Raw genomic sequence first — 18,169 nt, 5'->3', positions numbered from 1 at the left:
CTTTTATTTTTCTGAGTTTTGTTTAGTTTGTTTTTCCTGTGAACCGGAGTGGGCGTGTTTTACAGTTCAGTTATGCCTGTGGCACCCTCTGTTGATGACACGTCCTTGGTGCCGTTCAGAGCTGGTGGAAATGCGGAATGGTTCACTAGATGGCTCTCTTTCTTTTCTTTTCTTCCTTTCTTTCCTTTTTTCTCTGATTGCCTACATTCTGTAAAGCGCCATGATACATGTGTTTGGCGCTCTATAAAGCACAATAAATTGAATTGATGGCAATTAGCACCAAGGTTCAAAGAATTCAGAATGGAACCAGTTCAAGAACCAGTTCTCTGTTGGTCGAAATATGCTCTGAAAGGTGTGTGGTTCTAGACTAGCTCCCCAACCTCTGACCCAACTCCCCGACTGTGCGGTTCTGACCCGTCCAGGAGCTGGGCTCGGCGCTGGTGGAGCGTGACCGTGCGCTGTGCGAGCGGAACGAGCTGCTGGAGAAGTACTGCTTCGAGGTGAAGGACAAGGCGGAGGCGCAGAAGGAGCTGAGCCAGGCCTGCCGCGACATGGAGGCCGTCAAGGAGGAGCGCGACGTGGCCCGCAAGGAGCGCACCGAGGCCATCATCCAGAGGGACCAGCTGCTCCGCGAGTACTACCAGGCCAGACAGGTAATAGGCCCACTCAGTCACTCTCTCTCTCTCACACACTCACTCTCTCTCTCTCACACACACACACACACACACACACACACATACACACACACACATACACACACACACACACACACACACACACACACACACACACACACACACATACATACACACACACACACACACATATACATACACACACACACACATGCTTTCTCTCTCGCTCTGTCTCACAGACACTGGCTCTCACTCACTCGTGCACTTCCTCACTACTTCTGTCTGGTGTCTCTTTCTCTTTCTTTTTTTACTCACTCATTCAATGTGTGACTCACTCATTTACCTGCTCTCTCCATCACTTCCCCCCCAACCCCCACACACATACACAACACCTACTTTCCCACTCAACACCCCCCCCCCCCCCACACACACACACACACACACCTAGGATTAAAGTTCTCCGTCGTGCGACGGATTTCCGTCAATTTCATTCTAGAAATGCCATATTTGAGATCGATGCAGATCCGATGAGAAAAAAATAGGAGGGGGGGGGGGGGGGTCCGATGAATTAATGTGTGTGATGTTAAATCTTTAAAGACCTAATAGTGTTCTTGAGAACTTTCTGTGTCTCAATCAGTGACCGCTAAAGAAGATACGTCAGCCATGAGTTTCGCTTTGTTTATGTTGCTAGGCCTACACGATTGTCTCATTGTTTGCTTAAAAAAAAACGTCTGGAGGACTAACGGTCTAAAAGTTGGATTATAGTGACACAATCGATACAGCTGATGAGGTTGGCCAATCCGTTTAACTTTTTTGGATATGGTAGCCTAGCCTACATTGTGAGCTCTGTGCGAATTCGGAGATAAACGTATGCTGTGTTCTTTCCGTGCATCAATGTAGACAATTTCTTACCCTTCTATCACAAACTCTTGTCAGGGGAGGTCATTCATTTTGGGTGTGACTTGAACAGATTACTTGAACAGCCTGCTATGCCACCCGATGTAGCCTATTAGTGTTACAGTTTTTAATCAATGCAACTAACATGTGTAAAGACGCAATATAAACCGTAGCCTATGCAATTTATTATCCCGTCTGTTATGACATGTCCAACAATGTGTTTCACAATTTGCGACGGACGGTTTTGACTGAGCGTGTTAGCATAAAAAAAATAATATCTGTCATCATCGCGAACTGTTGAGTAAGGGGGTCAGTCGTGTTTGTGACGCACAGACAGCCTTGTAGCCTATTTTTACTTAGGCCTACACTTTTAACGACATAGGTTGTGATTGTATGTTGACAAAAAATAACCATGCAATTAAAATAGTCAACTTAAAACTTTGCTATAAAATATTATTAATTTATAGGACAAAACCATAAACAGTAGGCCTACCAGAACCTCGCATATTGGTGTCATGATTTGTGTGCGTCTATTTGGCAAGGCCACTAGCTGTCATGGATGCGTTGCTAAAGGAAGGCACAGATGTCATAGACAAAACTAGAAATGCAATTCCAAGGAATTACCAGTGCATGAAAATGCTAAAGTTGTGATGTAAAATATCATGTATAGTTAAAACAGATAATACAGAGATGGTTACTACGGTGATGCTAGGATAGACATGGTGGTTGCATAGCTTAATAAAAGTTGATAGTTTAAAAGTAGACTGTTTAAAAGCTGAATGTAGAAAGTTTAAAAGTTGTTGATAGACCAGGGGTGTCAAACTCATTTTGGTTCATGGGCCACATACAGCCCATCTGATCTCAAGTGGGCCGGACCAGTGAAATAATTGCAAAACATTCTTTGACAACTCCAAATCTCCAGCTTAGTTTTTTTCAGTAGGCTATGCTTTATACCCTTCAGCCTACATTTGTAGCCTACATAATCACAAGGGATATATTAGATTATTACACATTTATTCAGAGAGGCCAATGCAATTGAAATAAAATGCATTTCACTCAAACAACTGGTTTATTTTTATAGTTGAGTGGATAGGCCTACATTTTTACATCTGACCACCTGAACCAACTCACCACACTAAACTCAAGTGGGAGCTATGAAGAAAGTCAACATCCTGCCTTAAAAATGTAAATGTGCAGATGTATGAAAAATAAAATAAATTTAACAAACATAAGTTAGCAGTGCATGAGCAATACGATCAACTGATACGATTAGGTTACATCAGATCAAATAATTTTGTAGGCTAGGTGGCGGTGCTGTGTAATAGGCTATCCACCATAAAGGCCAGATCCTGCACCCATTCCGGGCATTTAAATTGCTACTGGTCTGCCTTTTTTCTCCAAGAACTGTCCAATTTCCTCTCGTAGTTCAAAGAAACGCTTGAGTACGGCACTTCGGCTTAACCACCGTACTACAGCGTGGTATGGTAAGCCAGAATGCCATTATCACTAAGAAAACAGTCAAACTGACGGTGAGTCAGACCTCGCGACCTGATTAAATTTACAGTTTGCACAACCACACTTTAACATGATCCAAGTTTAGTGTTTTACAACACAACACTTCCTGGTGCAAAATACAATAAAATGCCCAAACATCTTGTCCTCCGTTTGCAGGCTGCACTTTGTCTCTGAATTTTGTCGCAACGCCTGCTTTTCTCCCGACAATGTAGCCAAACTGACAGCACAGGACCAGTCAACTTTTTTTGAAAATTCATAACTCCTCACAGGCATGGGCTTGATGCGGGCCGTATGTTTGACACCCCTGTGATAGACAGTAGATAGTTTAAAAGCTGTTGATAGACAGCTAGTTTAATAGATAGTATAATGATAGTTTAAAAGTAGACCGTTTAAAAGTTGAAGGTAAATAGTTTAAAAGTTGTTGACGGACTGGAAGTTTAATGAATGTTGATATTCAAATAGTTTAATGGCTGTGTATAGGTAGATATTTGACGATAACTGAAAGTTGGAATGGCTCTAATGTTTGCTAGCAATTATGCTAAGATTTTTAACTATGCTAACCATGCTACTTAGTTTTATAGCAGTGCTAGCCATTCTAACCCTGATACTTAGCTAACTTAGCTAACATTTTCTAGCAGTTTTGATAAACATGCTAACTATGCTAGCAATGCTAACTTTGTTACTTAGCTAACTTAACTAACGTTTTCTAGCAGTTTTGTTAAACATGTTAACTATGTTAGCAATGCTAACATGTTAACTATGTTAACCATGTGACTTAGCTAACCTAGCTTATCATTTTTAGTAGTTATGCTAACTATGCTAACTAGCATGCTAACAATGTTAATTATGTGACTTAGCTAACCTAGCTAATCATTTTTAGTAGTTATGCTAACTATGCTAACTAGCATGTTAACAATGCTAACTATGCTAACCATGTGACTTAGCTAACCTAGCTAATCATTTTTAAGTTTTGCTAATAATGCTAACTAGCATGCTAACCATGTTACTTGGCTAACTTAGCTAATCATTTTCTAGCAGTTTTGTTAATAATGCTAACAATGTTAGCAATGCTAACAAGTTAACTATGCTAACCATGCTAACTAGCTACTGTGGGTAGGAGTCATAGTTGATGACAAGTAACAGTTATAATGGCTGAACAGTTAAAAAGTTCAGTAGTTTAAAGGGTTAAATTGTTTAATAGTGAAATATTGTAGTGAGGACTTTTATTTTGAAACAGGTTTTGGCAGAGGAAGCAGTTGAACAGGATGTGTAGTCTTAATCGGGCCAGTTTGTATGCTTAAAACCTGAGACTGGTATGATAAGGGATCACAATAATTCCGTGGAAATGCATGGATTCCGCTGCTACTGGAAGAAAGTGGAATCCATGCATTTCCACTGAATTATTTTTGGAATCTGATCCCTTATCATACCTGTTCATTCTTACTCGTCGCTCGACTTATCGTGACTAAATTCAAGATGGCTGCAAACGCTAAACTTCGTGAAGATACTGTCTGTATAAATCGTCTTGTAAGTAAACTACCAGTGCTTTTTCAAAGTTCTCAATGTCTCGTTTTAAATGTCAGGGCCTTCGGTAGTCTACCAATGAAGTGTGGAGATACATTGAGCCTCGTAAATGGTGTAAAACAGTGATTTATTTGCATGGTTAGCCCGATGCCGAAGCACCACCATTGAAAAAGCTGTTGGTAGCATCGGCTAACTAGCGCCAGATTTTGGAGTGCAGGGGACAAGCTGAGATGGGCTATGAGACATACGTTCACACTCAGTATCATGTTTCAACACACTTTAGGTCAATATCACACCGGAATTCTCCTTTAAAAAGTATAAAAGTTTCAAAGTTGAAAAGACATAGCAGCTTGGTCCGTTTGAATACTTACGTTACAAAGTTTGAATGAAGTTTCTAAGTTAAACTGTTCAAGAGAAATAGCGTACAGAAAAAGTGGGAAAAAGGCGGAATAATAAGAAGAAGTTGTTGATGTTGCCTTGGAAGAACAGTACAGTGCATTTTCATGCACTGTAATAAGTTGTTGCCTAGGAAGAACAGTACAGTGCATTTTCATGCACTGTAACTAGCCTGGAAACCAGACTCTCTGACTTCGCAGTACTGTAGGGAGAAGAAATCGACCGGAAGTACGTAGGCAGGCCGAGGCCAGGCTAAGACAAAACAGTTAAAGAAAATAAATGGAGATGGGCTTGGCTGTTGGAAACGGGGGAGAACTACAAGCCATGGTGTAAAGAAATTAAAGTGCCAGGGGTTTGCTTTTGCGCGGTTTGCTGTAAGAAAAGTATTTATGGATTCAATAGGAAAAAGTTTTAGCACGCCACCAATCAGAAGACCGCCATAAGGTTAACATTCGTGCACTTCAGGACATCTTCCCTACCTGGTGCAACTGCCACCAAGACAGAGGTAGGCTACGTTTATCTATGGCTGACCGTTTTTGCGCTCAGAAATAGGCTACACATGTTCTTTCATAGCGCAACACGACCTGTCCCTCACCATATCGCCAGTGGCGATTCTAGACATTTTTAACAAGGGTGGCACTAGTGAGGCACTAATTAATTCAAGGGTGGCATGAGGCAAAACATCCAGATAAACAGAAACAGGCTCAAGATGTGAAATTAGCACAAATACATTAGGGAAACCAGATACAAACACCATACTCTTAAATTGAAGGACAAAAAGACACAAATACTTTACTCTTTTGTATTTGAATAAAATGTAATACAAACATATTAAAGTTAATTATCTAAGTTGTCTGTCACTGGGCTATGCTGTTCTAAAACAAATTCCATCATGGGGACATTAAAATATAATAAATTTTATTATATTCTATTACTGTAAATGAAGATATACAAAATATACTCATCCAAGACATTTTCCCCAAAATAACTTATATCTATGGCTGTAGCTGCATTGGTTTAATAAACGTCCACGCTTCATACTGATGCGTTTATGAAGATTTATTTTCTCTGTCTCTTAAACTGTAAACGTGAATAGTCAGAAAAACACTGTGACAACGTTAGCGCCATAAACCAAATGCCGAGTCCATCTTTCATTGAAAAGTCTGTGACTGGTTTACATCTCTATTGGCGCTCTTCCCATAATTCCCTGGTTAAATGGTACATGAAACAATATCTAATTTTTAAAGCAAAAACTTAAAACATTTTTATATCTATTTATATCTTTATAATGACCACACTGTCTGAGACAGTTACAGTGGCCATCTATTTTTGTAGCTGTTAAAATAATTTGACCTGCTTTTTTGTCTATTTGTTTATTTTCTCAAGAAACTTGAGGTTGGTATGAAGGAGTGTATTGTGTATGTGAGCAATTTCATCTTCCTGAATCTCAATATTATGATCACAACAAGTCTGGGCAAATTATTAATTAAATTTTCACGTGGGGTAACTTGTTGCAGGGCAACCATAACCAGTTCCATGTCTTCCGATTGGATGATTAATGATCAGTTTCTTGAGAACTTTAAAGTTCTCAAGAAACTTGAGGTTGGTATGAAGGAGTGTATTGTGGATGTGAGCAAACATTGTGCACATTGCGCATGGTTCAACTTCTTGCAGGGCAACCACATAACCGGTTCCATGTGTTCGAATTGGATGACTAAAGTTCTCAAGAAACTTGAGGTTGGTTTGAGGGAGTGTATTGTGTGTGTGAGCAACCTACATGTTACTTATCTGCCTGAATCTCAATATTCTGATCACAACAACTCTGGGCAAATTACAAGTCAGCACCAGTGCTGCATTCATTGTTTTGCACTTTTATAATCACATCACCACAAGTAGGTTATTGGTTTTACCAAAAGTATTTGGCAGTATTTTTAAACTACAAACCTATAAAGTATTTTGATACAAAATATGATGCCATTTTTTTCCAACTAAATAAAATAAAAATGACTACATACTATTTTGTATTTTAAATACATGTATCAGACATACTGCCTATACCTGGCTGTTGACTGCAGCAACTCCAGCTAGGTAGTACTGATTGTTTTGTGTTTGTTTTGTGTTTATGTTAGTTTTGATCCAATTTGACAGCTTTGCTATGTTGGCCACCCAAAATTTCTACCAGCCCACCCAAATATAGTAGCCTAGCCTAGGTTCGAACCAGCCCTGCCCTGCATGAGACATATTTTACGATAATAATGGAGAAAATGTTAGCAAAACTTTAGGTTTTTGGTAACGGAATCTCCTGACCCTCATTCATCTATTTGCGCAACAGCCCACATTCTGCCTTCAATCCAGCAAGACAAGTGAAATAAATGTTTTTCTTTTTAAAAGCTGTCATCGCCATAGGCACGATATTTAGGCTACCTCTGTTAAGCATACACAAAGTTGCGAATTAAGTAGTGTTTCCTGATGGGGGAAACCTTTTGGTCCGCAGTTCAATTGTGCCGCAGGCCAATAAAGGCAAGCGTGTTTGCCACTTACATTTCTGACGTCTGACACTTCAAACTGCTGCAAGTGCATCAAGAAAGGTCCCGCCTTAGACCATGTTAATGGCCAATCGTAGACTAGGATTTGGGGTGCCACCTGGGGTGGCCAATCGAATCTCAAGGGTGGCCTGTGCCACCCGGGGCCACCCCTCTGGCTCCGCCCCTGCATATCGCAACCTCTTGTGAACCTTATACGACCTGTTGCTGAAGACAAAATCGCCCTCTCCAGATTACCGTTATCAAATGCGCAGACCTCCTGCATGACACACAGTATTGCTGCTCATTGGAAAACTGAGTTGTGTAAAACTCAAAACTACCATGTTTTCATTAAAGGTGCCATGTGTAAGAATTGAGGTGAAAATATCCAAAAAATGAGATACACGCATCAAAAGAATGAGAAGAAATAAGGGCGATGATGTCATTAAAAAATGACAAGGTATAGTGCTGCAGAGATATCAACCTGAATTAGCATGCTAAATTACTAGCCACAGCCCGACAGGTGTCATAATACCAGTTTCGGCCATGGGAGGCGGTATACGGGCAACATAACCGCCAGCCAAACTGCAATACACGTTTCTTGGTTGTTACTCTAGGGTAGACCAACTCATTTTCGGAGGTATACTGCCCCCATCTTTTATGAAATGTGGAGTAAGAATTGACTTTTTGGCGGACATTACACATGGCACCTTTAAATGCGGATGAGGCAACAATATCTCGAATGTTCTGATTCGTTACTTTGATGAGGAAATGGGAAGTCTTGCAAACTTGATTTTGTAGATTTTACTTGGTGTTGAATTGCATATTAACAAGAAAAAAATTCTCCCCTTTAAACATTTTTAGCCTGAAGTAATTAAATAAGAGTGTAAGTTAAAGCCTTTCTACAATATTGCTGCAGTAGAAAAGAACAGCAATGGCTAGTCAGCAATGGTCAGGGATGGTACTGAAATATCGTTTTGTTTATCAGGAAAACTCAATCAAGAACACTCGCAATTCGCCTTATTCACATGGCGGCCATTGGCGGCTAAAACGAGGCTACAGGGTACACAAATCATAGGATTGTTATGTTCTATGCATTTACCTGTAGGTGGCATTAATTATGTAGTAAGTGTACCCTGTAGCCTCGTTTTGGTTTAAACAATGGCCGCTGTGTGAATAAGGCGAATACTCCCTTTACTTTGCTGTTTGCATCTTTTTGTACATTAAAAACCAATAGGTCGCGACCGCAAAAGAGGTGCTATCTCTATAGGTAGATATGAACAACGTATGACTTATGGCCTGAAAAATATCAGTCAAATATTTTTTTTTCACTTTAATCCCTGGCTTCAGCACATCAGCACACCACTCCCAACATTAGCCTTTGCAATATTATACCACTCGTCTCTTCTTCTTATTTATTATTTTTTTGCTGTGGAGCCGAGACCCAACTAATGAGGCGTAGCAATAAATTAATCTTGTATCTTGACTTTTTCTGCCCCACCCCTTGTGTGTCTCTCTGACTCATGCTCTGCCTCTATCTCTCCCCCTCCTCTCTCTCTCTCTCTCTCTCTCTCTCTCTCTCTCTCTCTCTCTCTCTCTCTCTCTCTCTCTCTCTCCATCACCACTGTATGTATCTCTCTCTCTCTCTCTTTCTATCACCACTGTCTGTATCTCTATCTCTTCTCCTTATTATGACCGCCGCTGGCGAAGCTAGCGAAGCGGTCATATAGGGATTGTCAAAGTTTTTTTTTTTTTTTTTTTTCCCCCCCCCGTCATCTACTTCCTAAAATTTTGGTCAACGATACCCGGGGCACCGAAACACCGGGGCACATGAAATTTGGTGGGTATGTAGCCCCACTAGACTTTTACGGAAAAAATTCGTTTGGTCCCCGGGGGCCACTCCCCCTCCGCGCTGGGCCCCCCGAAACCCAAAAAATGCAGTTTTTCCTAAATAACTACCTGAACCGTGGCACCGAGGATGAAGACATTTTTATGGTATGTTGGTCTCAAGGGCCCACATCAACCTAGCCCATAATCACTCATTTGTGATTTGCACCCCCCCGGTAAAAAATGAAAATGCAATATCATTCTGCTTTAATCGCCCCTCTCTTCAGTAAAGACGTTCAGAACTGCACCAAATTTTATGTGTATGATTAACCTGACATTCTCTGGGGGTATGCCAAGTTTCGTAGAATTTCATCCATGGGGGGGTCTAAAAAATTAAGTTATGTGTACATTTAGTGACTGTACACTCATTGGCCTGTAGATGGTGGTGCACACATATACACATGCACACACACACACAGGCACCCACATACTATCGGTATTAGAACGGCCGATACATAATTACAAATTCAGTAGGATTAAAAGAAAGCCAAAATAAATATTCATCATTATCATCATGGCTGCATTTCCAGTATTGGCGATAAGTAGTCGTTTGTCCACTAGATGGCGCATCGTTGCAGTGAGACGTAATTTTTTTTGGAAGTTAATCTAAAGTGGGTTGGAAATACACTACGCTTCCTACAAGGACAAGACTGTAGGCTACAGTAGTTTACCGCAGAGAACGTCTAAGGGTAGGATGATTTCTGCATGACATGTAATTCCCATTTCCTCTTGAAGCCGAAATAAATCTGAGAATGTTTATCGGACATGCTTGTTTTTTACTGCAGGTAGGCTACGTTAATCCTATCAATAGCAGAAAGTAGGTAAAATAATGTTACCGTTAGCATGGTTGAGTGATGGAGGCCAATTTGATTATTGATGTATTTGTAGAAAACCATAAATGCGTTTATAGGCTACCAAGCAAATCGATAACAGCACTAATTGTATCTTTCGACTGTCATCTCATTTGCTTATGACCATAACCTAGGCTTCTAACAGGAGCCAAGTGAGCTAGCCACAACACGTTCGCTACGTGATGTTTTTTTAATGGAAAATATATAGGCTACCTGAAAGATAACCTGTCTATGATGCACCCTAAACACCGGGCTGGGACATTTCTGCTCAAGGTCTCAAAAAGCATCTGAGTCAACGTTCATTCCCAAACACCCATATAGGCTACTTCAATCCTCTATTTTCAAAGGTGATTCAAGTAAGGAAGAGCATGGCTCAAAGTAACTGAAACTACATAAATTCGTCAAAGTGAATAATTTGTGTCAACTCGCCGCAATGTAGATATATTAACGCACCCGTGATCTACATCTCCATTTAAACCAGATGTTTTAGAGCGCACGTTGAGATGTATTCAGGGCAGGGCTGTACCTACACATATTTGTTGCAAGTGCTACAAAAATCATTCTTTGCGATGGATGATTTAGTACCAACGTTACACCGGTCAGATACAGTTTTGCCTATGGCTATTCCGTGAGACTGAGGCGCTTTTTGTTTGTTCGAAGTGCGTGTTTAGGGTGTGAGAGGGGAGTCGATGTGCTTTGATTCCAGCTTGGTAGTTGTAGTGTATGCGATTAAAAAACATGTGTGTGTGAAGTATCCAAACAATGATAACGCTTTCATTATGGCTGCTTTAGCCACAGACCTTGATCTACTGTACAGTGGGTTGGGTTCCATTTAGAAGTGTCCACTTCATTCGCCCTTTCCGTGATTCACAGCTACGTGAAATGTATTACTACTGATATGCAAAACTATTAACTTTTCGCCAAGAGGTGGCAGCTTGATACTGTAAGGTGTAAGCCATTGGTTCCAAAGGAGATTTTATTTGGGTGGCCAGCATAGCCTAGTGACAATTTGTGTTGTGTAATAGGCCTAGCATAGGGCCTACCTTATATAGCTTATAGTTTGTTAACAGTCACGGTTTTGTCATAACTCCCTCTATGCATTTTTGCATTTAGAATAGCTCTAAAACCGGGGGGCGAACACGTCACAGGGGGGGCGCCAGTGCGTGGATATCTCAATCGCAAAATTAAACAATATTTCTATCGGGCTCCTACCATGGACTAGGCTGGGTAAAAAATCAAAAGATTGCGTCAAAAGATTGAGCTTAACCATGGACCTCATGGTTGCAAAATGCAAGGGAACATGAATCAGCATATTATTTGCACAAACAATAACGGACAGTAGCTCTTCAACTTTGCCTGTTAAAATGTGTATGAACAGTCTCGCAACGCATTTCATGAAGGCCCTTTTGGACATGTCAGTTATTTGCACCACTGGGTAAAACGGCATTTTGTTTTAGACTACTGGTATTTAATTTGTGCATTGACAATAAAGCTGAATATCATTGGAACTAGATGACTAAACTTATGCATATGTAGAAGAAGAAACATTCACAAAAATCCATGACATGACCTCTCTTCTTGATAGCTGTTGAAAACTGCATGGAACTGACAGGGATTGTTTTGTTTAATAAAAAATAAATAAATACATTATGCTGCTACCTTCTGCTTTTCCCAAATACAATGTAGCCTACAGGTGTACCTTTCATCAGTCCAGTTGCAATGGATGGACTGTCATGAACTGCCCTACTTGTGATTGTTTAGAGATTTTAAAGGTTTTATAACAATGTTACAGATTTTTTGGCCCAGAAACAAATCTATTCACCTTTGCAGCGCCAGTAGGCTACTTTGTGTGTGGAATGTGTGCAAACACACATTCCAAACAAGCATACACACAAAAGTTTCAAGAGTGGGGGATGGAGTAGAAGATGGAGACAAATTCATTAATATGATTTATTTTCGCGGAATGGATGTGCAGGACTGAGCGGCGGTCATATTTTGTACCGCTACGCGGTACATCTAGTTTTCTCTGTCATTGCCATTTGCCTTCCCTCTGGTTCAGCAATGTCTAAACCATCTCTTTCATTCTGTCACCTCCCCTCCTTCCTCTATTTCTATCTCTTTCTCTCGTTCACTCCCTCTTCACAGCTTTCAGATCTTTCTCACACTCTCAAAGATACCATCTGTTTCCCTCTCTCACCCTCCTCCTCCTCCTCCTCTCCTCTCTTCTCTCCTCTTCTCTCCTCTCCTCTCCTCTCTGCAAACAGCTAAAAGGTGACACAACAACACAACTCAAAAACCAGCCAGCACATTAAACAGCATCCATTTACATGACAACCGTGTACTTCCACCCTTTATGGGAACCTTGGCATTCTACAACCCCTCGAGTGCTGTTTTATTTGCCACCCCCCCCCCCCCCCCCACACACACACACACACACAAACACACATCCCCCGGACTCCCATTCACCTTCCTCCAGTGTTTGCCGAGAGCCAGTGCAAATGTTTACAGCGCCACTCTGACATAAACAGCGAGGGTGCCTGAGTCGGGGTTCTCCAGGAAGCCTAATTACACTGTCCAAATAGGGTGCCTCCGGCTGGGTAACTATTTGCTCGGCGGCTTTCACATGGGCTGCTCCCCTCCGCTACGCACTGCGCTGCGCTCTGGTCAGTGTGAGTGGTGGACAGTGGGAAGAAGGTGGCTCCTCTTTCCTCTCCTCTCTTCTAAAGGGCCACAGACAATAACAAAAAGAATCACACACACAAGCACACACAGGCACACACATACTCATACACATGAACTCAACACTGAGCCCACAACTCAAACTCTCCTATCTTCAGCCACTACACACACACACACACACACACCACCCATCACGCACTCCCACCAGCACGCACACCGTGAGAGTGAGCGACACCAGTGGTAGTAATCCGCCACCCCCCCCATAAGCCCAGCCTCAGGCAGGGGGGCACATCTGCCTCTGCCCCCCCCCCCCCCCCCCCCCATATCCCCCCCTCTCATATCCGGATCAGCCCAGCAGCAGCAACACCAGCAGCAGACGATCAGCCTGGGGAGCTTATACAGACAGTGATCTCAAAGCGGCGTGGCCGCCTGGCTGGGCCATTATACTAAATCACATTCACAGTCACTCATTCATCATGGAGCAGGAGGCAGGCAGGAGCAGTAGCCACTAAAAATAATCACCAAAAAAGAATAATCTGCTCTTCAGACATTGCCCCTTGGAGGTTATTTGTCAGTTTGGTGGCTATGATGATGCAGAATAGATATGAATAAATGCAAATAATCCCAGTGAAAGTTAGGTATTATGCTTAAGTAAGGTAATTATTTTTGTTAGTAGGCCTGCTGTTTAAACCACTAAAGTGTATGAGTACTTACCGGTTACTTAGATTACAAAGAAGAGAACATGCGTGATTAAAACCACTACACAGCCGCATTATGTTGACACAAGATGTATTTTTGTCCCATGTTTGTGATTGTGCTGTACGTGTGTGCGTGTGTGTGTGTGTGCGTGCGTTTGTGTGTGTGTATGGTGTGTATGCGTGCGTTTGTGTGTGTGTGTGTGTATGGTGTGTATGCGTGCGTTTGTCTGTGTGTGTGTGTATGGTGTGTATGCGTGCGTTTGTCTGTGTGCGTTTGTCTGTGTGTGTGTGTGTGTGTGTATGGTGTGTATGCGTGCGTTTGTCTGTGTGTGTGTGTATGCGTGCGTTTGTCTGTGTGCGTTTGTCTGTGTGTGTGTGTGTGTGTGTGTGTATGGTGTGTATGCGTGCGTTTGTCTGTGTGTGTGTGTATGGTATGTATGCGTGCGTTTGTCTGTGTGCGTTTGTCTGTTTGTCTGTGTGTGTGTGTGTGTGTGTGTGTGTGTGTGTGTGTGTGTGTATGGTGTGTATGCGTGTGCAGAAGCAGGACTCTGCGGCGCTGGACATGGAGCGGGCCAACAAGGAGCTGGAGATCCTGCGTAAACAGTGCGAGGCCATGAGCCAGGAGCTGCATGAGGCGTCCCAGGAGGCCGAGGTGGCCAAGTGCCGGCGCGACTGGGCCTTCCAGGAGCGCGACAAGATCGTGGCCGAGAGGGAGAGCATCAGGTGACCACCTTACCTAGCAATTGATTTGGCTGACGCTTTTATCCAAAGCAACATCAATTATTATGAGCGACAGTATCTGGGTTAAGTGCCTTGCTCAAGGGCACAATGGTAGCAGCCAGGAATTGAGCCCACGACTTTTTCAATCCACTATGCTACCACTGCCCTCTCATCTAACACATGCTTTGATCACAGGACCGTGCTGCACGGAGGTGGCCTCTGGTCGTGTTCACAATTTCCCCTTAAAGACATGATTACCGTTGATTAAATATGTATAATCAAACATATCAACAGTATGATAGTCTTGTTTTCTTTTATTTGTGTTGCTTGTCTTAATATACAGCACTTTGGTCAACTGCCGTTGTGTATAAAATGGCTATATAAACAAATAGACGCTGACAAAGACATGCCATTTCACACTGTTAAGTCCAGCTTAAAATAATATACCCCATAACTGAGTATTCAGAAGTAACCTCTGTTTACTAATCTACTTTTATTGTTATAAAGGGGTTTGATAGTTTTGAAGACCTGTGATGCAACAAAGTTGTAGTTGATGTTGAACAGCAGAGACTGAATACAGAGTGGGCACCCTGTCAGCAGTGGAGACTGTACAGTAGAGGCATATGGTGCATGCACAGCTCTGGACAAAATTAAGAAACCACTGCACCACTTTTTCTGATGTCATCCTACGGTTGCTGAGTGACATTCGAATGATTGACGGTCATATTCAAAACTAAGAGACCGCTGCAAATTTGCCCGTCAACTCATTCGAATGTCACTCGGCAAGTGTAGGATGACATCAGAAAAATGTTCAGTGGTCTCTTATGCTTTTTCCAGAGCTGTCCAGATGCAGTGTGTTTGACTGGTGCAATGCTGCCCCCTGTGTGCAGGACCCTGTGTGACAACCTGAGGAGAGAGAGAGATCGGGCTGTGAGTGACCTGGCCGATGCACTCCGCAACTTGGACGACACGAGAAAACAGAAGAATGACGCTGTGCGGGAACTGAAGGAGCTGAAGTAAGCCTGCTACACTCACTCTCACACTCTCACACACACACACACACACACACACACACACACACACACACACACACACACACACACACACAGGTAGACATACAGTTTCATACCCCCTAGTGCACACAAATCCACATAATTTAGGCCTCTTCCGCTCCCAGAACTTTTGTAACTGCTTGTAAACTTTCTCTCCTCACTGAGGACTTTAAATTATTAATCCGATTTTATATTTAACCAGAGTCACACAATGGAAATAACCCCAGGCTATGCCAGTAAAATACTTTACATCTCATTTTTCTATCTCTTCAACTTTATGTGTTTTTATTGCCATCTGGTGGTTGTGAGTTGTATGTACTCCTGGACACCAACCATTCTAAAACCTAAATTCTGCTGTAATTTTCATGGCACAAGTACAAGGTGAATTGGGGTTAATTAGCCTATTGCATATAGGTTTAAGGAAATTTCATTTAAAAAATGGTAATGTCAGAGTTTTGACTAATGTCTAACATGATCTTTTGACTGAAGAGTTTACTGAAAGAATCAGAAGTTTTCTGATCACTTTTCATGGCCTGACACCTGGCTGTGGCGTTGCATTGCGTTTCTCCAGGGAGAAGATGGAGGACCAGCTGGAGAAGGAGGCCCGGTTCAGACAGCTGATGGCCCACAACTCCCACGACTCGGCCATCGACACCGACTCGCTGGAGTGGGAGACAGAGGTGGTGGAGTTTGAGAAGGACAGGGTGAGGGTTTTTTTTTTACTTATCAAAGATAGTCGTCATAGACAAGTATCTATTACAGTGACCGGACAAACAAACAAACAAACAAACAAACAAACAAACAAATAAATAAATAAATAAAGGGCTTTTCACAGGAGAAGCAACACCCGCTAGTTATTCAATTCATTTTCAATGAGAGGCAGGCGGGCAAAACGTCTCGAGATTCTTGCCGCTTACATGCACGAATCAAGAAAATACCCGCTTTTGAGGTGGCGGTGTGGGCACTTCAGTTTTGCGTTGTCTTTCAGATGACCGGTGAGGCGGGAGGGTGCGGGACAGAGCGGGCTCTGTATTCTATCTGAAGAGCTCTTAAGTTAAGGGGCTAGGTGTGCTCACAGATTATGTCACTATTTGCATAGTCACTGGAAAAGTACTGGTAATCCATTGACTAGATATTAATTATTGGAGAAATACAGTGGAATAACATTGGCTCTACTGATAACAATGGAAAATACGGAAGAAATGTTTTATGTTCTTCCTGCTATGGTCTCTAGTGGCATTAAACATCATATGTTGATTTAACCTTTAAACTTCCTGATGCTTTGCAGGATGACATGGATTTGAAGGCACTGGGTTTCGACATAGCAGAAGGGGTAAATGATCCGTATTTACCGGGAGACTGTGGAATATTTGTTACGAAGGTGGACAAAGGAAGTGTTGCTGATGGAAGGTTGAGGTAAAGAGTGACTCGTACCTCTTTTATCTTGGACATTATGCTCTCAAAAACCACAAAAGCAAATCACATCACATCATGTATTATATCCAATCACATCTCTGTGTGTATTTATTCGAGGCCACAGACACTTATTTGCTGGTAGTGTTTACCATGTAGAATATTTGTTGGTAGTCTATACCATGTAGTGTATTTGTAGGTAGTAAAATGTAGTATATTTCTTGGTAGTATATTCCTGGGGTTATGCTTGTAACCTGTTTGTAACCAGTATCCTCCTTTTCCTGTTCTGCTCAGAGTGAATGATTGGTTGTTGAAGATAAATGACGTGGACCTGGCCAATAAGGACAGGAAACAGGTCATCAAGGCCGTGCTCAGTGGGGGTGGGGTGATCAACATGGTGGTGCGCAGGCGGAAGTCCCTGGGCGGCCGCATCATCACCCCCATCCACTTAAACCTGGCCGGCCATAAAGGTGGGGGATAATCGCCGGTCTTTGGGCATTTGTTCATTGGTTCAAGGAATGTGGAATTCACTAATGTGAAAAGCAAAATGTAACTTAATGGAAGAGTAGCCAGCTTTTCTGGGGATCTACCCCTACAACATTGAGTTACAGCTTATTTGGTCTGTGAAGGGTCTGAGTGTCTTATTTTCAAGAAGAAATCCATGATGTTTTAATAATTCAAGTCCACTGGGAAATGAATGATCAGGAAGAGACTTGGCACTGCAGTTGTAGCGCATAAGAAGAGCAATAGAAATGTGAACATATAATAATAATTTGCTGTAATCAGAGATGTAAAAGTCCGGCTTCAGAAAGTCAAAGTCCTGCCATGTATTGGTTCTACCTGTGTGCTTAACATAGGTGATTTCACTAATTAGCTGATCTTCCTGGCTTAAGAGTTGTGCTAATTAGAATCAGCTGATTAAGTGAATAGTTGGGAAAAAATGTGGCAGGACTTTTACACCTCTGGCTGTAATAAGATGTGTGTGTGTTCTGTCGTCTGTGTGTGTTCTGTCGTCTGTGTGTGTTCTGTCGTCTGTGTGTGTTCATCAAATCAAAGATGCTGTGTTGTGTGTCGTATCATACGATTGCTGTGTGTGTTCTGTCGTCTGTGTGTGTTCTGTCGTCTGTGTGTGTTCATCAAATCAAAGATGGCGTGTCGTGTCGTATCATAAGATTGCTGTGTGTGTTCGTTTTCCTCTGTTACACAGACAGTGGCATCGGCCTGGAGAGCGGCGTGTTTGTTGCGTCGGTCGCCCCCGGCAGCCCCGCTGCCAAAGACGGCTCTCTGACCATCGGGGACCGGCTCATCGCTGTAAGCCCCAACACTGTCTTCCTCTACATCCATCAGTGTTCCACTGGAGCGCAGCCACAACACAGCCTC

At 42.3% G+C, this 18,169-nt stretch overlaps 1 protein-coding gene across 2 annotated transcripts in view; it reads left to right on the top strand.

Moving 5' to 3' along the window:
* The window catches only part of LOC143137786 (disks large homolog 5-like), a 67,759-nt gene that overhangs the window by 30,417 nt on the left and 19,173 nt on the right, over positions 1-18,169 (top strand). For both annotated transcript variants that reach the window (XM_076298105.1, XM_076298104.1), the window contains exons 8-14: positions 423-653; positions 14,143-14,327; positions 15,215-15,340; positions 15,948-16,080; positions 16,665-16,792; positions 17,084-17,259; positions 17,997-18,100. In XM_076298105.1, the coding sequence (XP_076154220.1) occupies positions 423-653; positions 14,143-14,327; positions 15,215-15,340; positions 15,948-16,080; positions 16,665-16,792; positions 17,084-17,259; positions 17,997-18,100 (1,083 nt within the window). The remainder of the gene's footprint in view (positions 1-422; positions 654-14,142; positions 14,328-15,214; positions 15,341-15,947; positions 16,081-16,664; positions 16,793-17,083; positions 17,260-17,996; positions 18,101-18,169) is intronic.

The sequence above is a fragment of the Alosa pseudoharengus genome, unplaced genomic scaffold (assembly GCF_046254945.1).
Source record: "Alosa pseudoharengus isolate Yale_2024_CS ecotype anadromous, Long Island Sound unplaced genomic scaffold, YU_APseudo_1.1 YU_APseudo_1.1_scf_21, whole genome shotgun sequence".
Taxonomy (NCBI): domain Eukaryota; kingdom Metazoa; phylum Chordata; class Actinopteri; order Clupeiformes; family Clupeidae; genus Alosa; species Alosa pseudoharengus.
The sequence above is the reverse complement of the archived record's forward strand: the minus strand, read 5'-3'. Positions and strand labels throughout refer to the sequence as shown.